We start from the raw sequence: 27,281 nt of genomic DNA on the forward strand, positions 1-27,281 counted from the left end.
AGAAGAACTCAAAGCCCCAGAGCCGATAACTCTAAGCAACCAAGAAATAGCCAACCTATCAGATGCACAATTCAAGACACTGTTTATCAGGATGCTCACAGAACTGGTTGATTTTAGCCACAAATTAGAGGAACATATGAAGGCTAAACTAATTGAAATGAAGGGAAATGCACAGGAAACCAATAGTGATGGAAAGGAAACTGGGACTCAAATCAACAGGGTGGACCAGAAAGAAGAAAGAAATGCCCAAACAGGAAAAAGTGAAGTTACAAGAATTCAAAAAAATGAGGAGAGGCTTAGGAACCTCCAGGACATCTTTAAACGTTCGAACACCCAGATCATAGGGGTACCAGAAGGGAGAAAGAAACAGCCACGAGTGGAAAACGTATTTGAACAAATAATAAAGGAGAACTTCCCCAGTCTGGAAAAGGAAACAGACTTCCAGGAAATCCAGGAAGCTCAGAGAGTCCCAAAGAAGTCGGACCCAAGAAGGAACACACTAAGGCACATCATCATTACATTAGCCAAGATTAAAATGAAGGAGAGAATCCTAGAAGCACCAAGAGATAAGGGGACACTCACCTACAAAGGAGTTCCCATCAGACTGTCAGCGGATTTCTCAAGAGACCTTACAGGCAAGAAGGGGCTGGAAAGAAGTATTCCAAGTCATGAAATCGAAAGACCTAAAGCCAAGACTGCTCTATCAATGAAAGCTTTCATTTAGAATGGAGGGGCAGATAAAGTGCTTCTCAGATAAGGTCAAGTTCAAGGAGTTCGTCATCACCAAGCCCTTATTATATGAAATATTAAAAGGACTTATCTAAGAAAGAGAAGATCAAAAATATGAACAGTGAAAGGACAGCAAACTCACAGTTACTAACAACCACACCTAAAACAAAAGTAAACCAAGAGGACAGCTAGATCAGGAGTGGAACCATAGAAATGAAGAACGCATGGAGGGTTAGCAACAAGGGAGTGGGAGGAGGAGAAGGGGGGAGAAGATACAGAAAATAAGTAGCATAGTCAGTAGGTAAAAAATAGATAGGGAGGAGGGCAAGAATAGTAGGGGAAATATAGAATCTAAAGAACTTGAGACACGTGGACATAAACTAAAGGGGGGGGGAATGGTGGGGGAGGGGTGTGCCAGGTGGAGGAGAATGAAGTGGGAAATTGAACAACTGTAATGGTATAATCAATAAAATATATTTAAAAATTTAAAAAGAAAAAAAGGGGCTTGGTGATGATGAACTCCTTGAATTTGACCTTATCTGAGAAGCACTTTATCTGTCCTTCCATTCTAAGTGAAAGCTTTAATGGATAGAGCAATCTTGGTTGTAGGTATTTGGATTTCATGACTTGGAATACTTCTTTCCAGCCCCTTCTTGCCTGTAAGGTCTCTTTTGAGAAATCCACTGACAGTCTAATGGGAACTCCTTTGTAGGTGACTGTCCCCTTATCTCTTGCTGCTTCTAGAATTCTCTCCTTCATTTTAATCTTGGCTAATGTAATGATGATGTGCCTTGGTGTGTTCCTTCTTGGGTCCAACTTCTTTAGGACTCTCTGAGCTTCCTGGATTTCCTGGAAGTCTATTTCCTTTGCCAGATTGGGGAAGTTCTCCTTTATTATTTGTTCAAGTAAGTTTTTCATTCGTGGCTGTTCCTCTTTTTTTTCCTGGTACCCCTATAATTTGGATGTTGGAATGTTTAAAGATGTCTTCGAGGTTCCTAAGCCTCTCCTCATTTTCTTTGAATTGTTTGGTTTCTTGTTTCTTCATTCTTTTCTGTTTGGTCATTTTTTCTTCTTTCTAGTCCACTCCCTTGATTTGAGTCCCAGTTTTCTTTCCATCACTATTGGTTTCCTGTGCATTTCCCTTCATTTTAATTAGTTTAGCCTTCATTTGTTCCTCTAATTTGTGACTAACATCAACCAGTTCTGTGAGCATCCTGATCACCAGTGTTTGGAATTGTGCACCTGACGGATTGGCTATTTCTTGGTTGCTTAGAGTTATCGGCTTTGGGGCTTTGAATTCTTCTTGAGCCATAATGTTTTGGTGTGTTCGCACGTGTTACGTATGAGGGGCAGAGCCGTAGATGCTCACCAGGGCAGGGCAACTCAGTCATTGGGTTGTGACACTGTATGTGCAGGCGGGGTCAAAGAGGGGCAATGGTGGTCCCCTCTGCTGCTTCCCGCAAGCTGCTGGGGCTTGGGTGGTCTCTCTCACTGCTTGCTCCTTCGCCTGGTTTCTCTGCGTGCAAATGTGTAACCGCAGTCAGCCTGCTCCCTTACACCCTCTCTGGGTCTATCTGTTGCTACCCCATGACTGTGATCTGCCAACTGCCACCCATGCACCTGGGTCCCTGGGTTGGTCTGGCCGAGTTTTCCTGCTCAACCCTGCTCCGCCAGTCGCTGGCTCTGCCCCTCTGACGGGTCTGGCTGAATGGTTCCTTGTTGTCGGACTTTCATGTATTTCAATTTTCTGTGTTTGATTGTGTTTTTGTTACTAAAACTTTGTTGTTTTTAAACTTGGTTGTGCGAGGAGGCACAGTGTTTTTAGCCTCCATCTTGGCCGGAAGTCCAAAACTTTTTATTTTGATGTAGTCCCATTTGTTTATTTTTCCTTTTGTTTCCTTTGCTTGGGGATACCTTCTGATAAAATACTGCTGTGAACAATGTCTGAGATTTTGCTGTTTTCTTGTACGATTTTCATAGTTTTGGGTCTAACATTTACGTCTTTGATCCACTTTGAATTTATTCTCGTGTGCAGTATAATAAGATGACTTAGTTTCATTTTTCTGCATGTATCTGTCCAATTTTCCCAACAGCATTTATTGAATGAACTATCTTTAGCCCATTGTGTGTAACTGCTTCCTCTGTCTAACATCAATTGACTATAAAGGTGTGGGTTTATTTCTGGGCTGTCTATTCTGTTCCATTGATCTATGTATCATTTTTTTATGAGTATACCATGCCGTTTTGATTACTATGGACTAACAATATAGTCTGATACTAGGCAGCATCATTCCTGCATCTTTGTTCTTTTTCAGGATTGGCATTGCTATTCAAGGCCTTTTGTGGTTCCACATAATTTTTAAAAATATTTGTTTTAGTTCTGTGAAATATGTCACTGGAATCTTGATAGGAATTACATTCAGTCCACAGATTGCTCTCGATACTATGGACATTTTAATGATGTTAATTCTTCCTATCCATGAACACTGTATGTACTTCCACTTATTTGTACTTTATTCTATTTCTTTCTTCAGTGTCTTATACTTTTCTGAGTACTGATCTTTTAATGTAAACCTTGGTTATGTTTATTTCTAGGTATTTTATTCATTTGTATCACCTGTGAATAAGATTGCTTTCTTAATTTCCCTTTCTCTTTGTTCATTATTGGCATAGAAAAATACAACTGACTTTTGTGTATTAATTTTGTATCCTGCTACTTTGCTGAATTCATTTATAAGTTCTAGTTGTTTCTTGGTGGAATCTTTATAGTACGCCATGTATATAGTATCATGTCATCTGCAAATAATGACAGTTTTACTTCTTCCTTTCCGGTTTGGATGCCTTTTAGTTCTTTTGGTCTAATTGCTGTGGCTATCTTCAGCAATATTACATCTTCAACATTAAAATGGTTACAGAAAAAGTTGTAAATTTTGAGTATTTTTAAATGCATGCTGATATGACAACTGTCACAATGCAATCTTACAAAATCGTTTTGAATGAAATTCAAGACAATTAAATGCTACTAGAGCCATCTTACAGAAAAAAACAAATTAACTTTTTGGTTAACCTAATAGTAGCAGCAACACTAAGGTTCAAAGACTGCTTTATTGTTGGTATTTATTACCACATTTCAGTGGTTCCCAAGAAATGGAAATATTATCCTGAAAAAGGGTGAAATAGGGAGTGAATGATGGAATGAAACAGTAATACATAGTTGCCTTGCTACTATGTAATGTGTCTAATGATTCTTTACATATATTATTTAATTTTGTCCTCATAGTAACAATCCTCACATAACTGTCAACCATTTATAGATGAAGAAATCAAAGCTCAGAAAGACTTGGTAATCTGCCACACAACACTAGCTGCTATGTGCATAGCCTAGAGCCAAGCTCAGACAAACTCTGTAGAGCCATCTGATGCCAAAGCCTGCTCACTGTTCCTACAGAACCCTGCCTCTGGAGGTACCCACTCAGCAAATCCGAGCTAAGAGAAGTTGTTACTCCTGGCTGGGTCATTCGGTTGGAGCATTGTCCCATATACCAAAAGGCTTGATCTCTGGTTGAGGCGCATATCGGGCGCGGGGTGGGGAGGGGGACCGATCAATGTTTCACTCTTACACTGATGTTTCTCTCCCCCGCCCAACCCCCCGAAAATCAGTAAACATATCCTTAGGGAAGGACTTAAGAAAAAGGAAAGGTAGATTGTTAAATGGCCCATTTATACTCCATCACTTAATTTCCATCACCTAATTTCTAGGAGAGTTTAACATGTCTAACTTTCCATGAACCCAGTTATAGCTGTGTGCTGCCAACACCCTTACCTGTGGACATAAAAAATGGGATGCGGAACTTTCCACTCAACACCCGTGCCCGCAGATTCTGCAGTGTGCTCCCATCAAATGGCAGGGCACCACACACAAGCACATAGAGGACGACTCCAAGGCTCTGAATCCCAAACAGAGAGTACATACAATTAATCACATCAGAGGAAACAAAAGAGGACATTATAGTATGTGTCTGCAAATGATGTGAGTCATGCACAAGATAACAGAACAAACATTTTATTCTTTTTTTAAAAAATGAGAAATAATATGGGGCAATGTCAAGGCCAATCATCTTTAGAAGAGTTAACCTTCTTTGCTTCCACACATTAATTCTGGGTAATATATCCTATATCTAATATCCAATACTAGAATTTCTCTTAGTATTCTTCCTCCAGGAAGGAGGCAAGTAGCAACAACAGAAAGAATCTCTGCTCTTGACAAGGGCACTGTCCAAGTTTGCCCCTGGTGGGTTTTTTTGCACATGTAAACAGGGAGTTTGAAATCTGTGTCTCAATCCTGCTGGGGGAAAGACTGCACAAAAAACTGGGAATTCAAAGAACAGGTGAGCAAGATCTCAATCCACAAGCAGCATATTGGGTTGTTCAGGATGAGGTAACTACTGCTACAGGGCTTGAGAGAAAGCAGTCACATACCCAGATATCTACTTTGGGCCCATCATACTCCTTTCCTTCAAAGAGCTCAGGGGCAGCATAGGGAGGACTGCCACACCATGTCTTCAGCAGCTGCCCAGGGGTGAAATGGTTGCTGAAGCCAAAATCTAGAAAGGCAAATGGATATAACTCATGTTATCTGAACCTGGCAAATACTAGCTAGTAGGCACAAGAACAAAGGTTCTGGATCATTAAGTCTGAATATCCAATGTAAAAGGACAACATTCGGAAATTATACAACCAGCCCCTTAAAGTTAAAATAATAGTGAAACAAGGATACAGATGACCTCAAATGCAAAAGACATCCGGTTAACTAAAAGTAAGCAAAATTGGTTTATGTCAGCAAAATAAGCACTGTTCCCTTCAAAAACCTACGCTTAGAGAGGCAAGTAGTACTTGTTCCTTTAAGAACAAAAATCAAATTGGATAATGATTGATGTTAAGACAACATCGGAAACAAATATATACAGGCTTACTCAACTGGACTCAAAATTTTCTTATTTTATTTCTTATGGCAAATATATTTATGACACTGACTTAAAAAATCATACAAAATGACATTATTACTATTAAGGTTCCTTATTCAAAATAAAGACAATTGCTGTTTTGTAAGTACTTTTATGCATATAAATATTTATAAGAACAACTCATATGTACAACAGGCTGGAATTCCCTCCTGCCCCAAATCTATCTCATTCTCTATGGTCGCAGCATCTGAAAATGCTAAGCACCTCTCTACTGTCTAAAATTCTTTTCTCCCCTTCCTAGTTTTATTTTCATTGACCACTGTCTCCTCTTGCTACTTGCTTTTCTTCCTCCTACTATCTACAGGCATTTTATTTATTTTTTATTTTTTAAATATATTTTATTGATTATACTATTACAGTCGTTCTATTCACACCTTCCTTCCCCTCCACCCGCACACTCCTTCCCCCACCATTCTCCCCCCCTTAGTTTATAACCATGTGTCTCAAGTTCTTTAGATTCTATATTTCCCCCACTATTCTTGCCCTCCCCCTATCTATTTTCTACCTACGATCTATGCTATTTTCTGTGCCTTCTCCCCTCTTCTCCTCCTCCCACTGCCCTGTTGCTAACCCTCCATGTGTTCTTCATTTCTATGGTTCCACTCCTGATCTAGCTGTCCTCTTGGTTTGCTTTTGTTTTAGGTGTGGTTGTTAATAACTATGTGTTTGCTGTCCTTTCACTGTTCATATTTTTCATCATCTTTTTCTTATATAAGTCCCTTTAGCATTTCATATAATAAGGGCTTGGTGATGATGAACTCCTTGAACTTGACCTTATCTGAGAAGCACTTTATCTGTCCTTCCATTCTAAATGAAAGTTTTGCTGGATAAAGCAATCTTGGCTGTAGGTCTTTGGATTTCATGACTTGGAATACTTCTTTCCAGCCCCTTCTTGCCTGTAAGGTCTCTTTTGAGAAATCCGCTGACAGTCTGATGGGTACTCCTTTGTAGGTGACTGTCCCCTTATCCCTTGCTGCTTCTAGGATTCTCTCCTTCATTTTAGTCTTGGCTAATGTAATGATGATGTGCCTTGGTGTGTTCCTTCTTGGGTCCAACTTCTTTGGCACTCTCTGAGCTTCCTGGATTTCCTGGAAGTCTATTTCCTTTGCCAGACTGGGGAAGTTCTCCTTTATTATTTGTTCAAAAAAGTTTTCCATTCGTGGCTGTTTCTTTCCCCCTTCTGGTACCCCTATAATTCGGATGTTGGAACGTTTAAAGATGTCCTGGAGGTTCCTAAGCCTCTCCTCATTGTTTTGAATTCTCATTTCTTCATTCCTTTCTCGTCGGATGTTTGGTTCTTCCTTCTGGTCCATTCCATTGATTTTAGTCCCAGTTTCCTTTCCATCACTATTGGTTTCCTGTGCATCTCCCTTCATTTCAATTAGTTTAGCCTTCCTATGTTCCTCTAATTTGTGACTGTAATCTACCAATTCTGTGAGCATCCTGATAAATAGTGTCTTAAATTGGGCTTCTGAGAGGCTGGCAATTTCTCGGTTGCTTAGAGTTATTGGCTCTGGGACTTTGAGTTCTTCTTGCACCATCTTTTGGGCTGTTCGTGCCTGTTACGTAGCAGGATCAGAGCCCTGAAGTGTTCACTAGAGCAGGGCAACTAAGGTGCTGGGTTGTGATGTTATATGTGGGGGGTCAAAGAGGGACAATGGCTTCCCTCTGCCGCTTGCTGCCGCGACCCCCACCGTCACTGCAGCCACCACCATCACCAGGCCCATGCGTTTTGTTCCACTGCACACGAGTGTGCCACCGCAGTCAGCCCTCCACCACTGGGTTCACCCCCTGAGGCCTGCGTGGTCCATCTCACTGTGCGCGAATGTGCGACCATGGTCAGTCTGCCCCACACCCCGACTGGTTCCAGGTTGCCTGCGCGCCTAGGTGGGGGGATCTGTCCTGCCCGACCCAGCTCCACTGCTGGCTCCGCCTCTCTTACCGTCTCCGTTGAACGGTTCATAGCTGTCGGACTTCCGTATAATTCCATTTTCTGGTCTTTGGGTGAGTCCTAGTTCTCCAAAACTTTTGTTGTATTCAAACTTGGTTGTGGGAGAAGGCACAGTGTTTCCACCTATGCCTCCATCTTGGCGGAAGTCCTACAGGCATTTTATAGTAAGGTATGTGCTGACTTTCACTGTCTTCTTGCTTTCCATTTTTTCTGAGGGCTTAACTCTTCTAGCCCCACTATATTGCGCCTGGTAATAATTCTACAAATTTATCTCTCTGACTCTAATCTTAATTGTTAAGTTCTTGTCATGAACTTCTAATACTTGCCTGGAAAGTAACACCTCAAACTCACCATTTTCAAAAATCATATCTGCTCTTCAAGTGATAATCCCATGGTCATTAATCATATTACCATCCTAGTTACTAGAAGTACTGGAGTCATTTTTTCTTTCTTCCTCACTTCCCATTTCCAAATGGCAAAACTTACCTGCTTCTATCCTGTAAATGTGTTTTACATCTATCTCATTTCTCTTTATATTCCTACCATCTCAGTTCATACTGTTTATCATCTACGACATAGATTGATGCTAGGGCTTATTACCTACACCTATTATTTCTAAGCCACCCATTCATTGCACAGTGAATGTTACACAAATTGCCTTGTGTTACCACTTTGCTGAAAAACATTTGTTGTCTCCCTTCTGCTTAAAGAAGTCTAAATTAGCATTATCATTTACAGTCTCTCATAACTCAACTCCATCCTACCTTTCCAACTTATCCCTGGCCATTCGAGCATTAATAGACTACTCACATCTTGTGTTTATGTGCCTGACTTGTGCTATTTCCTCTCTGGGCCATGCCCTCTCCTTTCCTTTCCCTACATGAAATACCACTCTGTTTCAAGGACCAGTCCAATATTACTTCCTGTATAAAACCTTAACTGATTTCCACCATAAAAAAGCCATGTCAATGGTTTCCTCCCCTGTGCTTCCACAGTCCTTTGTTTATCCCTCTACCACCCAATCACAACTCTGCCTTATATTATACTTAGTTGTATTACGTGTTTATTCCCTCCACTATCAGTGAATGGGAGGGATATTGTTTTATTTATCCTAACCTCCACACAGTATTCCCATACATAGTGGGAATTCAAGAAAGGGTCACTGAATTAAACTGTAATAAAATCATTGGGCCAATCCTCTTATCACATCTTGGTTACTAGAGCCTTCTCATATTGACAATGGCAGCTGGCCAGCTACTGGAGTCTCTACTTCCTAACTGTCCCTCCTAAATTTCTAAAATTAATGATCATGAGGGGCTTAGAGGTCAAGAGCATCATTAGAATCTCATAATAGCTACTATGAGAAATCAAATGTTGTCATTCTTCTATGGAAAATATATGCCTCTTCTGTCCAGAAGAGACAAAGCAATGAATTAAAACCAGCTGACTTTAAATTTTCCTAATAAGCAACTAAAATATATAGAAATTTTCTCATTTTGAATCACAAATGCTCTATCTACAATCAATAGCCTTTCTACCATTTTACACTGCTGGGGAGGGGAAGACACAAAGTTAATGGCATAAGCTTGTACACTCTACCTACCAAATAGGAAATTGTAACAAAGAAAACACTGTCAAAGGGAACTACCTTCAGCTATGGCTATAGGCTTAGATTGCCATTAGGTGTTTATAAGAGAAATGAGTACGCAAGAATGAATGATATGATTAGGGCCCGACAATCAGAGAGAGCCACATCTGGGGAAGCACCTGCTTTCACAGCATGTCACAGCCAAACACCTGATATCCACAGCTAGACCCAACAGAATGATCAACAGCAAAATTTTAGTAACATTCAATGACAAATCCTCTACTCCCTTTGCTCTTATTTCCTATTCCATACCAAGCAAAAAATCTAATCCTGCAAACCTGTACAAGAGTCTCCTATAATCATTCAAGTATTGTTCTTACTCCTGACTCTAAAGGTATTGTGCATATAAACAAAATCTGTTTCTCCCTGCCTACTATGACACTATTTTCCCATTAAGGCCAGCTTCCTCCAATGAATGATCTGGGATATCTCAATTCATTCTTTAATGTACCAAATCTTACAGGATACACCTACCCTCCTACTTGAATATACATATTACTATGAATTGACAGATTTATTAAAAGTATACCTCTCTTTTATCTTTAGTACTAGTGCCTCTTCACCGGTATTTCACATTTATTTTCAATGTTTCTGGGCAGCTTGTTAAATTCTGGCTAAATCATCAATGTAGCTGTAACATAATTTATTTCCTCAAAATTGAAATTATGGATGGAGGAGAAACCTCAAATTATTAACATATACTAAATCTGGAAGTCATTTTGCAAATTCAACTCCTTCAATCAACATTCCAAGGACTGAGTAATTGGGGTGGGAAGAATGTCTCCTTTTTATTCTCTCAACTGTTTCCCCTTGGGGTCATTTTGTCACATGTTTTAAGAAGATTGGAAGGAAATATAAAAGCAGTTGAAAGTCAGACCAGTATGTTTTGAGATTTGTTGGTAATTTAGGGAAGTACTTGGGGAATGCTGCCGGGATACGTGGTAGGAAGTTAGATGGAATGGAGCAAGTGGGGAATAGAGAGACATGAAACGGTATTATTGTGACTTTTGTTGGTTTTTAGTTATCTACACATAGAGACAACTGAAAAAACTGCAAGATGACCCAACTTTCTCTTTCTTGAAAGAGGAAATGATCATAAAAAATGTAAAGCAATGAGTAAAATGAATGAGGAAGAATTCTTGCTGGCTTGGATCAGAAATGCCAAAGCAGCAGGGAAACAAGACCTTCAGAACTGAAGTTTGCTCAGGTACCTTGAACCTAGAAAACTGTAATTCCATTTTTGTTTTGGTGCGGGAGCTGCTCTTATTCACAATGTCTCAAATTACATAGTAAAGCTTTTTATTCCTAATGTGTCTTTCATAATCTTTTTAAAAAAATTTATTTTATTGATTATGCCATTACAGTTGTCCCCTTCCCCCCTTCATTCCCGTCCACCCTGCACAACCCCTCCCTAACCATTGCCCCCCTTTAGTTTACATCCGTGTGTCTCAAGTTCTTTAGATTCTATATTTCCCATAGTATTCTTGCCCTCCCCCGTCTATTTTACACCTACCACCTATGCTACTTATTTTCTGTACCTTCTCCCCTCTTCTCCTCCACCCACTCCCCTGTTGCTAACCCTCCATGTGCTCTCCATTTCTATAGTTTTGCTATTGATCTAGCTGTCCTCTTGGTTTGCTTTTGTTTTAGGTGTGGTTCTTACTAGCTGTGAGTTTGCTGTCCTTTCACTGTTCATATTTTTCATCATCTTTTTCTTAGATAAGTCCCTTTAACATTTCATGTAATAAGGGCTTGGTGATGATGAACTCCTTGAATTTGACCTTATCTGAGAAACACTTTATCTGTCCTTCCATTCTAAATAAAAGCTTTGATGGATAGAGCAATCTTGGTTGTAGGTATTTGGACTTCATGACTTAGAATACTTCTTTCCAGCCGCTTCTTGCCTGTAAGGTCTCTTTTGAGAAATCCGCTGAAAGTCTGATGGGAAGTCCTTTGTAGGTGACTGTACCCTTATCTCTTGCTGCTTCTAGGATTCTCTCCTTCATTTTAGTCTTGGCTAATGTAATGATGATGTGCCTTGGTGTGTTCCTTCTTGGGTCCAACTTCTCTGGGACTCTCTGAGCTTCCTGGATTTCCTGGAAGTCTATTTCCTTTGTCAGGTCAGGGAAGTTCTCCTTCATTATTTGTTCAAGTAAGTTTTTCATTCGTGGCTGTTCCTCTTCCCCTTCTGGTACCCCTATAATTTGGATGTTGGAATGTTTAAAGATGTCCTGGAGGTTCCTAAGCCTCTCCTCATTTTTTTGAATTTTTGTTTCTTCATTCTTTTCTGTTTGGTCATTTTTTTCTTCCTTCTGGTCAACTCCCTTGATCTGAGTCCCAGTTTCCTTTCCATCACTATAGGTTTCCTGTGCATTTCCCTTCATTTCAATTAGTTTAGCCTTCATTTGTTCCTCTAATTTGTGACTAAAATCAAGCAGTTCTGTGAGCATCCTGATCACCAGTATTTTGAACTGTGCATCTGAAAGGTTGGGTATTTCTTTTTCGCTTAGAATTATAGGCTCTGGGGCTTTGAGCTGTTCTTGAGCCATATTTCGGTCTGTTCGCACCTGTTATGTATGAGGGATGGAGCCTTAGGTGTTCACCAGGGCGGGGCAACCCAGTTGCTGGGTTGTGATGTGGTCTGGCTGAATAGTACCTTCTTGTCGAACTTAATTCTTCAGAAAGAATTAAACATAATTCTTTCTGAAGAGGTTTGAGAACCACTCTTACAGGCAATGAGGAGTTGTCAACAGTTTCGGAACAGGGAGATGATGTAGTAAAATTAACCTGAAAGCAAGACTAGATTATGTGTGCAGTAAAGTTGAAGGCCCACGATAAAGGAGGGATAATTAAAATGAGAAAGACAATTGGAAGAAAGATGGAACAGTATGTGAGGACAGACTAAACATATGGCATGGAAACAAGGGGAAAGTAGGAAGTATGACCACATAAGTCTGCATAGATGAAAGACAGTAGAAGGTGTTTGGGAAGATATAATTTCTTTGTTATGCTTTGAGTTGAAAAAGGTAAGAAGAAATTCAAGCGAAGATGTTCTGTGGAACTGAATAATGAATGAATAAATTTTTTTCTGATAAAGTAAGTAGAAAAAAAGAAATGGCTGTAAATTAAGGCTTAGCAAACACCCATAGTCCTTCCTTTTTCACAGGTGCAGGAACAGAAAACAACTCTGTCAAAAAAGGAGAAAGACAGGGTGATTTTCTTCTTAAAGAAAGAAAATTAGAAAAATATTATCATAAGGAAGCTGAGAGAAGAGAAAATCATTTCAAAGAAGGAAAAGATGCTCTGTAATAGTCACAGACTAACATCCAAGTGCAATACTCTACGACTTTTATCTGAGGTAAAACTACGATATAATTACTCTAGATGAGAAATGGTATAATTTCCCCCAGTAATTTTTGTTAATTTGTTGTAAAAACATGCTAAGTCATAGAAATGGACTATGAACATAATCGAGATTTATTCTAAATCATCTAAAATGTAACCACTGAATAAAACATCACACTTCATACCATGTCTGATGATAACCAATAAAGAGTAATTCTGAAGTATTAGTAAACTCATTCAGAGTACTTAGAAATGAACATGGCCATGCAGTTGAGTAACAAGAATGCTGAGGGGAACCAGGTATCCTGGGAGGACCTAAAACTGGATTATCCTTAATTCATCTCTCTCAGTACAGCAATTTTCCCAACTGTGTAGCACTTTGAATGATGTGGAATAAAGTAAATAGGTATTTTTTAAAGCACATTCAAGTGCTGTGTTTTTGTACCTTGTACACATTACCTCATTGACATGAGCATTTATTTTTATTTTATGTCTGGAAAAGTGAGGTTTATTCAATAATATGCACAAATTAGAAGAAAAAAAATAACTAAGAGCAAAGTCCAGCCTATAATGTCAACCTGGATGCCACAAAGGCCACTGGGTTCATGAAAGTCATGTCTGTGTTTATAATGAGGTAAAGATAGATCCCGTAAGTTCCATCAAGATGGAGGCGTAGGTAGAAACACTGTGCCTTCTCCCACAACCAAGTTTGAATACAACAAAGGTTTAGTAAACAAAGATGCAGCCAAAGAACAGAGAACTGAACTATACGGAAGTCTGACAACAACGCACCGTTCAACCAGGACCAGTAAGAGTGGCAGAGCCAGCAGCGGAGCAGGGTCGGGCAGGAAGGATCACCCCCGACCCAAGCGACCCAGGCAAGCACGCAGCATCGCGTACCCAGTGAGGGTGCGGGGCAGGCAGGGTGCGGGGCAGGCTGAGCGCAGTCGCACATTTGCGTGCAGATAAACCAGCAGAAGTATGAGCAGTGAGATGGACCCCCACAGGCCCCAGCAGCGATCCCAGTGAGGGTGCGGGGCTGGCTGACCACGGTTGCACATTTGCATGCGCAGATAAACCAAAGGAGCAGTGAGACGGACCTGGCAGCCCTGGAGGTGGGAGGAGGCAGAGGGGACCGCCATTGATTTCCTTTGACCCCGCCCCCACATACAGCATCACAACCCGGCAACTGAGATGCCCCACCCTGGTGAACATCTAGGGCTCCACTCCTCATACATAATAGGTGTGAACAGATCAAAACATGGCTCAAGAACAGCTCAAAGCCCCAGAGCCAATAACTCTAAGTGACCGAGAAATAGTGAACCTCTCACATGCATAATTCAAAATACTGGTGTGATCAAGATGCTCACAGAACTGGTTGATTATAGTCACAAATTAGAGGAACATATGAAGGCTAAACTAATTGAAATGAAGGGAAATGCACAGGAAACCAATAGTGATGGAAAGGAAACTGGGACTCAGATCAAGGGAGTTGACCAGAAGGAAGAAAGAAACATCCAACCAGAAAAGAATGAAGAAACAAGAATTCAAAAAACTGAGGAGAGGCTTAAGAACATCCAGGACATCTTTAAATGTTCCAACATCTGAATTATAGGGGTACCAGAAGGGGGAAAGAAACAACCACAAGTGGAAAACATATTTGAACAAATAATAAAGGAGAACTTCCCCAGTCTGGCAAAGGAAACAGACTTCCAGGAAGTCCAGGAAGCTCAGAGAGTCCCAAAGAAGTTGGACCCAAGAAGGAACACACCAAGCCACATCAGAATTACACTGCCCAAGATTAAAATGCAGGAGAGAATTCTAGAAGCAGCAAGAGAGAAGAGGACAGTCACCTACAAAGGAGTTCCCATCAGACTGTCAGCGGATTTCTCAAAAGAGACCTTACAGGCAAGAAGGGGCTGGAAAGAAGTATTCCAACTCATGAAATCCAAAGACCTACATCCAAGATTGCTCTATCCAGCAAAGTTTTCATTAAGAATGGAAGGACAGATAAAGTGCTTTTCAGCTAAGGTCAAGTTCAAGGAGTTCCTCATCACCAAGCCCTTATTACATGAAATGTTAAAGGGACTTATCTAAGAAAAAGAAGATGAAAAATATGAACAGTGAAAGGACAGCAATCTCACAGTTATTAACAACCACACCTAAAACAAAAGCAAACTAAGAGGACAGCTAGATCAGGAGCAGAACCATAGAAATGAAGAACACATGGAGGGTTAGCAACAGGGGAGTGGGAGGAGGAGAAGGGGGGAGAAGGTACAGAAAATAGCATAGACAGTAGGTAGAAAATAGATAGGGAGGAGGGCGAGAATAGTAGGGGAAATATAGAATCTAAAGAACATGAGACATGTGGTCATAAACTAAAGGGGCAGAATGGTGGGGGAGGGGTGTGCAGGGTGGAGGAGAATGAAGGGGGAATAGAACAACTGTAATGGTATAATCAATAAAATATATTTTTTAAAAAATGTAGATCCCAGAACTAATTTTATACAACTTCTAAATTCCTGAATTAGTATAGTGTACTATTTTTCATTTTGTTCTTGACTATCAACACTCTGTTCTGCTTATGTAATTCCCAAAAGAATATAGTGTTTGAGGAATACTATGTATTTATACGTTTCTCTAAAAACAGTGCATTGAGAAGAATGGTGGGCACTCTGTATCAGTGGGAAAAGAGTACATTTTTCAAGAGACAACATAAGGACTATGGGTCTTCCACTTGGAAAAAAATTAAAAATTAAAAATTAAAAATTAATTTTAATTAAATTAATAAAAATTAAAAATTAACCTTCCTCATACTATATATCCTAAAATCAATCCCAAGTAGATCACAGACTTAATGTAAAAGGCAAAACTATAATGTTTTCATAAAATAGTAAAGAAGAATATCTTTATATCCTCTGGGAAGCATTTCTTTAACAAGAAATGCAAGGCACTGCTGTTTTCCTCCCTGGCTGTTTGAAGATCAGCTGCCATCATGAATGACACAGCAACTATCTGGACCAGCAAGTTCATGACCAACTGCTACTTCAGTAGAAACAAACGATCATTGACACCCTTCACCCTAAGAAGGCAACAGTACTGAAGACAGAAAAATCTGGAAAAAGTAGCCAAAATGTGTAAGACTATACCAAATGTCATCTTTGTGTTTGAGTTGAGAACCTATTTTGGTGGTGGCAAGACAACTGGCTTGGGCATGACTTACAATTCTTTGGATTATACAAAGAAAAATGTATCCAAACATACACTTGCAAGATATGATCTATATGAGATGAATACCTCAAGAAAACAGAGACAGGCATGCAAGAACAGAATGGAAAAAGTTAGGGGGACTGCAAAGGCGAATGTTGATGCTGGCAAAAAGAAATGAAGTGTCTGGCAGTGAGCTGGAGATTGAACAACAGAAGGAAGGAGTATAGATTCTTCACAGACAGATATCTGTGATGACATGCAGATTTTTCACGAAAAGATTAATGAACTAAGAACTTTTAAAAAATGCAAAGCATAATTTTAAAGAAAAAGTGGTAAATGTTGTTATATTAAACTTATACCAAAATGTCTATTCACTTAAAGACTTTTTTTTCCCATTACTTTTAGAGAGAGAAAGGAATGGAGAGAGACACTGATGAGAAGGAGAAGCACTGACTGGTTGCTTCCCACAAGCACCTGGCCTGGGGACTGAACTTACAACCCAGGTTGTGTGTCCTAACTGGGAATCGAGCCCTCAACCTTTTGGTCACAGGAGGATGCTCCAACCAACTGGGTCACACCAGCCAGGGCTATTTTAAAAGGGTGAAATGAGCCCTGGCTGGTGTAAGTCAGTGGATTGAGTGCAGGCCTGCAAACCAAAGGGTTGCTGGTTTGATTCCCAGTCAGAGCACATAGCTGGATTACGGGCCTGGTCCCCAGTATTGGGTACATGAGAGGCAACCACACACTGACGTTTCTCTCCCTCTCTTTCTTCTTCCCTCCTCCTCTCTCTAAAAATAATTAATTCCTTTAAAAAAAGGGTAAAATGAGAAACCACAGAGAAAATGTTTATATACATAAAACAAAAGATTCATACCCTTACTACTAAAACAAAACTCCTATAAATCAGTAAGACATACAACACAGTAGGAAAATGGGTAAAAGACTTATTTAAGCCAACACTTCACACAAAAAGGCCAACAGACAGGAAAAGAAGCTCACCAACCTCATTATTAAAGAGGAAAACTAAACCACAATGTGATAACCATTACAAACTCACCAGATTAATAAAAACCCCAAAGTATAATAATACCCAATTACTGAGGAAGACATGCAGAAATGGGAACACTCACATAGGCCAGACACCAGGTTTGGCATTCTCAAGTACAAGCTGAAAACAGACATTACTATAAGAACCGCAAATTTACTCCTAGGTTTACACTCTTAAATGTTTAAGAATCAATATTAATGTTCAGGAATGTAACAGGATAAATATTTAAGAATGTTTTGCAGCTGTCACTAAGAGCTCCAAACTGAAAGCAATCCAAACAGCCATCAACAGATACAATGAAGAAATAATTGTAGTATACTGACATCACAGAATACCATATAGAAATAAAAGTGAATTAACCACGATTATACAAACATGGATAAAGTTCACAAAAACAGTGCTGTCTGAAATAAGACGCAAAATAGTATATTCAGCATGATTTCATTTACATATAGTTCAAAAACAAACTACATTAAAAATGGGCCAGTGCACATTATGTTCAATATAAATGGCAACCCTTCAAACAACACTCCCGAGGGATATATTACACAGGTGGTAAAAGTACTCTAGAAAAACCCTTTAAGTAAGGCAAATGAGTAATTAACATGAAAACCAGACAGTGATTACCTCTTGGGGGAAGAATGAAGTTGTAATGGGGCAGGGGGGTACAGTCTGGGCTGATGAAATTACTATCTTGATATAAGTGGTAACCACACAGGTGTCTGCCTTATACCGATTCATTAAAGTGTGCATATATAGTTAAAGCACACTTCTATGTATACACATAATATCGCATAATAAGTGATGGGAGAGAGAAAAGAATGGGTTCCTTTTTCTCCCCCACTCTTTCTATTTCTTGCTGTTTAGAGACATTCACTGAGATCTAAGCTCTACTATAGGGTTTAGGAGGGCAGGTATCAGGCTGTTTCTCTCGCTACTGATTTCCTAGTGCTCAGAAAAATGCTTTGTAGAAGAGAAGGTATTTGATAAATATCTTACAAATGACTCACTGACTACAAACAGAGAGGGAGATAGAAAAAGAGAGGAGAGGTATCTCCAAAAAGGAAATAAATGCGTGAGAACTCAGAGCAGCCCTTAGTGAAGAGTTAAGAGGGTAGGAACCGGGAGCTTCCAGCTAAGACAAGGATCCCACTGAAGTTTTTGTTGTAAACAGCAATAATCCTATATAAAAAACAGCAAACTAGAGACATTATATATAATGATAAAGTCTACTTTTAAACTGGAATTAAATACAATTTAAAAGAAGTATATATTTTAATGATATAATTACTGTCATAATGGCAATTAGATATAAATGATAAATAGTTCACATCATTACAAATATTAATATTACTCTTATAATAAAATAACCACTTCTCAATAACTCATATTAAAGACAAAGATAACATACATTATATGTTATGGTGTGAATGTTTGTATCCTCCAGCACCAATTCATATGTTGAAACCTTAATGCCCAAAATGAATTAGAAGATGGGACCTTTGGGAGATGCTTATGTCATGAGAATGTACCCTCACAAATGAAATTAGTGCCCTTATAGAAGAAGCTCTAGAGAGACTGCTAGTATTTTTCCACTGTATGAGGTTAGTGAGCAGGTGCTGGCTCTTACCAGGAAGACAGACCTTACCAGAAGGCAAACTTCCTGGAGTCACAATCTTGAAATTCCCAGCCTCCAGAACTGCAAGCAATAAATTTCTGTTGTTTTTAAGCTACCCAGTCTGTGGTATTTTGTTATAGCAGCCTGACTGGACTAAGACACATTACTTTAAGTAATTTAAAAATTAATTTTTTTGTGTATAATGTCACTGTCTCCCCTAATTGAACAAGAGCTGCTAACAAAAAGATTTAGATTTCCCTTCTTCTTTAGTATGTCCAACTCAAGGTACACAGGCTTGATAAACAAGCATATCAAAAAAACATGCATGGCAAGAACAAGGAGGAAAAATACCAAACCCTGGATAGTAAAAACAACGACAACAACAAAAACCCCTGGTAACTAACAGCTGACACAATTTTGGCAAAGTTTTCAGATAAATAATATTAACTCTCCCCTAACTTTTTATAAAACAAATTTTATTACATCTTTTAATTATTCAAATCTGACAGACAACAAGCCAGTGAACGAACAAAGCCTAATCAATTCTTCAAAACCTTACACACTTTGTATTCAGTAACTATCATCTTTTAGTTTCCCAGAGCTAACATCATCTAAAGGAATACTAGAGTGCTGTGTTACATCAGCTCATGTCAGCCTGGGATCATTCAAATTAGCGGACACAAATAAAGTAAACTACACTATCATAAGGTAAAATTCAAGTTCACATGGCTCATAATGAAGAGCAGTGTTAGGCTGGACATTGGTGCAGTATAAAAGATAAAACAGAAGAGTGACGACTTCAGTGTAAGTAAGAAACAAGGAAAAACTCCAGGAACTTAAGGCAAACAACAGTTTCAGTGTATGTTCAAAAGGTTAAGTAGATATACTTTGCAGTTCTGAAGTACACTAACAAATGTCAAAGAAAAGAGAGGAGAGTGATAACACTAAAGCCCTACAAAGAATTTCTGTGCTCTAAATAGCATAGATGGTAGGTAGAAAATAGATAGGGGGGAGGGCGAGAATAGTGGGGGAAATATAGAATCTAAAGAAATTGAGACACGTGGTTATAAACTAAGGGGGGAGAATAGTGGGGGAGGGAGTATGCGGGTGGAGGGGAATGAAGGGGGGGAATAGAACAACTGTAATGGTATAATCAATAAAATATATTTTAAAAAAAGAATTTCTGTGCTCTTATAACATTACAGTGTATCTGCTAAGGAGTTAATATCCCCCCTAAATTATAGAAAAGTTATACAACTCAACATCAAAACAACAATCCAACTAAAAGATGGGCAGATCTCCAAAGAGGACATACAGATCGCCAACAGACATATGAAAAGATGCTCAACATCACTAGATATCAGAGAAATGCAAATTAAAACCACAATGAGGCATCATCTCACACCTGTCAGAATAGCTAACATTAAATAAATCAACAAGCTAGGATGTGGACCCTAGTACACACTGTTGGTGGGAATGCAGACTGGTGTGGCCACTGTGGAAAACAGTATGGAGGTTCCTCAAAAAATTAAAAATGAAACTGCCTTATGACCCAATGAATTCCACTTCTGGGTATATATCTGAAGAAACCCAAAAAGCTAACTTGAAAGGATATATGTGACCCTCTGTTCACTGCAGCATTATTGACAATAGTCAAGATACAGAAGCAACCCAAGTAACCATCAATAGAAGGACAACTGGATTTAAAAAAAACAACTGGGTTATATATATATATATACACAATGAAAAATCAGTTGCTCATAAAAAAGAATGAAATCTTACTATTTGTGACAGCATGGATGGACCTAAAGGGTATTATTCCAGGTGAACTAACTCAGAGAAAAACAAATACCATGATTTCACTTATATGTGAAATCTAAAGAACAAAATAAATGAACAAAATAAAAACAGACCCACAGATACAAAGACCAGACCAACAGTTGCTGGGGTTGGGGGAGGTTTGGGGGCTGGGTAAAAGAGGTAAAGGGAATCCTGACTGATGTGGCTCAGTGGATTAGGTGTCATCCTGCAAAGCAAAGAGGTCACTGGTTTGATTTCCTGTCAGGGCACAGGCCTGGGTTTCGGGCCAGGTCCTGGTTGGGGGCCTATGAGAAGCAGTTGATCAATGTTTCTCTCACACATAGATGTTTTTCTCTCCTCTTTCTACCTCCCTTCCTCTCTCTCTAAAAAATAAATATAATAAATACAATCTCTAAATGAAAAGGTGAAAGGATTGAGAAGTACAGATTGGTAGTTACAAAACAGTCACAGAATGTAAAATACAGCACAGGGAATATAGTCAATTGTAAAAACTATTATGGTGCCCGGTGGGTACTTGAAATATTAAGGCAATCACTTTGCAAATATTATTTAACCACTATGCTGTACACCTAAAACTAATACAAAATAATACTGAATGTAAACTGTAACTGAAAAATAAAATAAAATAGTCCTGAGGATGTAAAGTACAGAATAGAAAATATAGTTAATAATAATAAAATTAATTATATATGTATCAGATGGGTACTAGACCTAACAGGATGATCACTTCAAAAGGTATATAAATGGCCCTGGCTGGCGTAGCTCAGTGGATTGATCGCGGGCCTGCGAACCAGACGATTGCAGTTCGATTCCGTCAGGGCACGTGCCTGGGTTGCAGGCTGGTTCCTTGCAGGCTAACTACCAGCAGGGGACGCACAAAAGGCAACCATACACTGATGTTTCTCTCCCTCTCTCCTTCCTCTCTAAAAATAAATAAATAAATAAAATATTTAAAAAAATAAAAAATAATTTAAAAAAGGTATATAAATGTCTAATTACTATATGGTACATCTGAAACTAATATAATAGTATAATCAACTATAAATGAAAAATAAATTTTAAAAATGTGGGCCAGAATAAGTAAATTATAACATATCTCCTTGATATGCGATCATTAAAAAGAATGATATGGAGGAGCATGGGGAAAATATCTGATGTAAAAGATTAAAAACTGCACATAAAATTATATATATACTGACTATAATTATGGGAGACTACATAGAAAAAAAAGAAATGCATTCAAAATGATAACAAGTTTTGGATGTGGGATTCCAGTTTGAATATTTAAAAATCTTTTGTTTAAATTCCTATAGTATGTGTATGTTATTCTACAATAAAAGTTTAATTTAAAGACTTTAAAATATCATCTTAAATAAAAAGAACTAAAATACTGCATAGTTAGTTTCAGAAAATTCCAGGTAGGATGATTCCCAAAAAGATACTTTATATCTATTACTGTTTATTTATTACAGTTTATTTGCAACAGCAAAAACTTATGACCTACAGATTCAACAATGAAATGATTAATAGTCTAAAGCTTACAGAAAAAAAGGAGAAACAACAGAAAAAACTGGTTAAGATGGATAGTCACATCCATACTACAGAAGCCAGATGGGTGGAGCTGTTCTCTTTGTGAGGCATATAGTCATTTATTTCTCCACTCATAAATGGCTCCTCTCTTTTCCAACCCCCAACACCCTGGTTGGTTGGTTAGCATTTGTCTATAGGCTGAAATGGTATCTTATATCCCTTTCTCTTAATACAGAACAGCAGACACTAATTTGTACCACATGTCTTTCTTCTAGGGATGGTTGAAATACCAGAGCTTTACCATCAATTTTGAGAGTTGAAATTCTTTATTCTAAGCAAGATCAGGAGCCCGAGGCTATACAGGATAGTGATATTTATCTCCGAAATAAAGTTTGTCACCAACAGGGCATGTTCATGTGGTCAGGGGAAACCAAAGAATGGATGGCACTGATTTAAATATCAGGACAACTGCAATTCGAAGTTTTCCTATTTGGCCCACCATTTCAGAGTGTTACCCTTGACTTCTTTTTGGCTGACCAAGAAGCAATCCAAAACAGATGGAAAGAGATTAGGCACAGCCTGAAGCCAATTCCAATGTTCCACACTCTATGTTAAGGTAAGACAATACAGATACATTGCATGGTCAATCCCTCCAAGAGTAAATTCTGCTTCACTTCATTGTTGTTACAAGTAAATGCCTTGTAAGTAGAGGGGCAGAAGAAAAAATCAGAGTGGGAAAATATTTATATATTGTAAATAACCTCACCAGAAAACAATGTGACAAGATCCTTTGTATTTTAAAATCTAAAAATTTCTGAGGACTCAAAACCCCAACAACTACACTTACAATTAGAAATAAAGACCAAGGACTGAAATAATTTTGGCCCTTGATTAATTTTTCAATAGATTAAGGGTTTGTGGGGTAGGGACAAGCTGTCAGGTGTTCTTGATGGAAATGACTCAAGAAACCAAAGATCAACATCCATGTAAGAACACTATATAAATAAGATTTAAACTGTTATAGGAGATGGTTAAAATGTACTATGACAAAGATAAGGAACTAATATTCTTTTCCTATATAATATTGCTAGTCTGGAAATCATGTGACCCAAATGCTTTATTTGGAATTGAGCAAAACAAGAGTCTACTGTGTGGATCTCAAGGTTATGCTAGCAATGGCGGATGAGCTTCAAAGTTCCCAGTAGTCACTGTTATTAGTTCACTCTTAAAAATGGGTCTTACGAAGTCCTCGGTGTTTAGCAATCACTTCACCCCCTGACTGAACTTCCTGGTAGGAGCTAATAGAGAACTAATGCCAAAAACTACTGACTCATATGACTCATAGCCTGAGCATTTATACACAAGAGTAAATTCCTTCACTGGGGGTGGGGTGGGGGGGGCTCACTGTGGAGATCAAACAATCAGTGTATTTGATGGTTTAGAGGGGAGGTATTTGGTTTAGTTTAAGAAACCAGGGAAGGTCCGATTGGAGGAGGGGAGAGGGTAATATTCATGAAATTGAAAGAATATATCTATCTTTTTGGAAAGGTATGTTGAGAAGTATTACAGTACTATTTTATTGCAGCTGTTGCTTTTATATGATATATGGGGCTCCTCCACATCTGTCACTTAATGTTAGTGATCTCCTGACCTTCTCCAACACCCAAGCACTATATATGTATATAAAATGATCACTGTTTCTGTGGAAAATAAAAGTTCAAAACCAAAAATGCTGGATCAGCATTACATTGGTAGTTCAATGAATGACGTACTTTCTCTCGAAGCTTTAAAAAATACTTCAGCAGTTAGGATCACTGAACTCAGCTATTTTTAAATGAGGTAATAAGCCAATCACTTCCACTCTACTACAGACAGCACTACTCCAACCCTTGTCATAAAAAAACAAAGTTCTCCCCAACACAGGATCTTTTCATCAAACTCACTACTGAGTAGATGTATAGGGAAAAGATTGTAATGACACATTTTCTGAAACACCTGCAAGCAATATTCTTTGGAATTCTTGAAAATATTATAGTCATGATTCTAAATCTTATCAGAGCAATAAAAAGTCAATCATTCAATCATGTAAATTTCTAATACTGATGTGACAATACTATAAAAAAGAATACAATCAACACAACTAACTATATAATTAAAACCACCAAATGAGTTTTAGGGAAGTTCAGGAGCAACTGATATATAGAATAGAGAAGAGGGGCTTTCCTGAAGAAGAGTCTGCCAAGAGTTAGAGAATTTCTCAGTCAAGGCTATATTTGGGCTAGAATGTAAAGAAACTATAAACTATTTAATTGTACAAAGATTTAGTATTTTCCAACTGTTTTGACTCACTACCTTCTTTCAAAAAAGTGTTTAATCTTAATAACCTCCCCCAAAAGAAAAATTTTAAATAATTTTATTTTTGCATGATTTATGATAAAGTGGTAACTTTAAGACTTTGTTTTATATTAGTATATTATTAAAGACTGATTTAAAAGTGTTATAAATATTTAAGAAAAATTCATTTTCTCACTTTACAAATAACTCACTAATTTATTTAAATTATGTAAGAAAAAGTATTAGGAGGACTTCCGCCAAGATGGAGGCATAAGTGGAAACACTGTGCCTTCTCCCACAACCAAGTTTGAATACAACAAAGGTTTGGAGAACAAAGACACACCCAAAGACAAGAAAATTGAATTATACGGAAGTCCAACGACGAACCGTTCAACGGGGATGGTAAGAGGCACGGAGCCAGCATCGGAGCGGGGTCCGGCAGGACAGATCCCCCCGGACCTAGGCGCGCAAGTGGCCCGGACTCAGTCAGGGTGTGGGGCAGACTGAACTCGGCTGCACATTCCCGCACAGTGAGACCAACCACACAGGCCCCGGGGGGGGGGGGGGGGCGGGGGGGGGGGGGGGGGCGAGGGCTGACGGCGGTGGCACACTCGCATGCAGTGGGATGAAACGCGAGGGCCCAGTGATGGTGGCAGCTGTGGCACCTGTGGGGGCCGCGGCAGGAGACGGAAGACGGGGCGCCATTGTTCCTCTTTGACCCCGCCCCCACATACAGCGTCACAACCCAGCGACTGAGTTGCCCTGCTCTGGTGAACACCTAGGGCTCCGATCCTGCTATGTAACAGGCACAAACAGCCCAAAAGATGGCACAAGAAGAACTCAAAGTCCCAGAGCCGATAAATAACTCTAAGCAACCAAGAGATTGCCAGCCTCTCAAAAGCACAGTTCAAGACACTGTTTATCAGGATGCTGACAGAACTGGTTGATTATAGTCACAAAATAGAGGAACAAATGAAGGCTAAACTAATTGAAATGAAGGGAGATGTCCAGGAAACCAATAGCGATGGAAAGGAAAATGGGACTCAAATCAATGGAATGGACCAGAAGGAAGAACAAAACATCCAACCAGAAAGGAATGAAGAAATGAGAATTCAAAACAATGAGGAGAGGCTTAGGAACCTCCAGGACATCTTTAAACGTTCCAACATCCGGATTATAGGGGTACCAGAAGGGGAAAAGAAACAGCCACGAGTGGAAAACTTTTTTGAACAAGTAATAAAGGAGAACTTCCTGAGTCTGGCAAAGGAAATAGACTTCCAGGAAATCCAGGAAGCTCAGAGAGTGCCAAAGAAGTTGGACCCAAGAAGGAACACACCAAGGCACATCATCATTACATTAGCCAAGACTAAAATGAAGGAGAGAATCCTAGAAGCAGCAAGAGATAAGGGGACAGTCACCTACAAAGGAGTACCCATCAGACTGTCAGCGGATTTCTCAAAAGAGACCTTACAGGCAAGAAGGGGCTGGAAAGAAGTATTCCAAGTCATGAAATCCAAAGACCTACAGCCAAGATTGCTTTATCCAGCAAAACTTTCATTTAGAATGGAAGGACAGATAAAGTGCTTCTCAGATAAGGTCAAGTTCAAGGAGTTCATCATCACCAAGCCCTTATTATATGAAATGCTAAAGGGACTTATATAAGAAAAAGAAGATGAAAAATATGAACAGTGAAAGGACAGCAAACACACAGTTATTAACAACCACACCTAAAACAAAAGCAAACCAAGAGGACAGCTAGATCAGGAGTGGAACTATAGAAATGAAGAACACATGGAGGGTTAGCAACAGGGGGGTGGGAGAAGGAGAAGGGGGGAGAAGGCACAGAAAATAGCATAGACAGTAGGTAGAAAATAGATAGGGGGAGGGCAAGAATAGTGGGGGAAATATAGAATCTAAAGAACTTGAGACACTTGGTTATAAACTAAGGGGGGGAGAATGGTGGGGGAGGGAGTGTGCGGGTGGAGGGGAATGAAGGGGGGAATAGAACAACTGTAATGGTATAATCAATAAAATATATTAAAAAAATAAAAATAAAAATATAATAAAAAAGTATTAGTTTAAAATTGATATGTCATGTTTAGTTTGGAAGCCACATATATATTAAGATTATAATATCTAAAGTAGCCAAAAACTTTTCATAACCTGGTATTTGGAATGCTTGTTTTTTTAATTAAAAAGTTTTTATCTGGGTGTAAAGAACTCACAGGACTCCATTCTAAGATGACAAGCAACCCAATTAAAAAATGGGCAAAGGACTTGAACAGACACTTCTCCAAGGAGGAAATACAGAGGGTCCAGAGACATATGAAAAGATGCTCAGCATTACTAGCCATCACAGAGATGCAAATTAAAACCCCAATGAGATACCACTTTACACGGGTCAGAATGGCCATCATAAACAAAGCAACAAACAAGTGTTGGAGAGGATGTGGAGAAAAGGGAACCCTAGTGTATTGTTGCTAGGAATGTAGACTGGTGCAACCACTATGGAAAACAGTATAGAATTTTCTCAGAAAACTAAAATTGGAACTGCCTTTTGACCCAGCACTTCCACTGCTAGGATTATATCCTAAGAACCCTGAAACACCAATCCAAAAGAACCTATGCACCCCAATGTTCATAGCAGCATAAATTTACAATAGCCAAGAGTTGGAAGCAACCTAAGTGCCCGTCAGTAAATGAATGGATCCCAAAACCATGCTACATTTACACAATGGAATTCTATGCAGCAGAGAGAAAGAAGGAGCTCCTACCCTTTGCAACAGCATGGTTAGAGCTGGCAAGCATTAAGTGAAATGAGCTAGGTGGTGAAAGACAAATACCATATGATCTCACCTTTAACTGGAACCTAATCAACATGACAAACAAACAAGCAAAATATAACCAAAGACATTAGAATTAGGAACAAGCTGACAGCAACCAGAAGGGAGAGGGGAGGGGATAATGGAGGGAAAGGGTGAAGGGTTTATAGGAACAACTATAAAGAACACATGGACAATAAC

General features: G+C 39.0%; 1 protein-coding gene across 6 annotated transcripts in view; it reads right to left on the bottom strand.

Moving 5' to 3' along the window:
• LOC119000562 (serine/threonine-protein kinase SIK3) overlaps positions 1–27,281 on the bottom strand; it is a 163,646-nt gene that overhangs the window by 64,212 nt on the left and 72,153 nt on the right. For all 6 annotated transcript variants that reach the window (XM_037065672.1, XM_037065675.1, XM_037065673.1 and 3 more), the window contains exons 4-5: positions 5,209–5,333; positions 4,553–4,676 (exon numbers count right to left, since the gene is read on the bottom strand). In XM_037065672.1, coding sequence (XP_036921567.1) covers positions 4,553–4,676; positions 5,209–5,333 — 249 coding nt within the window. The remainder of the gene's footprint in view (positions 1–4,552; positions 4,677–5,208; positions 5,334–27,281) is intronic.

Source organism: Sturnira hondurensis, unplaced genomic scaffold (assembly GCF_014824575.4).
Source record: "Sturnira hondurensis isolate 20B ecotype Veracruz unplaced genomic scaffold, ASM1482457v3 Scaffold0015793, whole genome shotgun sequence".
In the NCBI taxonomy this organism is placed as follows: domain Eukaryota; kingdom Metazoa; phylum Chordata; class Mammalia; order Chiroptera; family Phyllostomidae; genus Sturnira; species Sturnira hondurensis.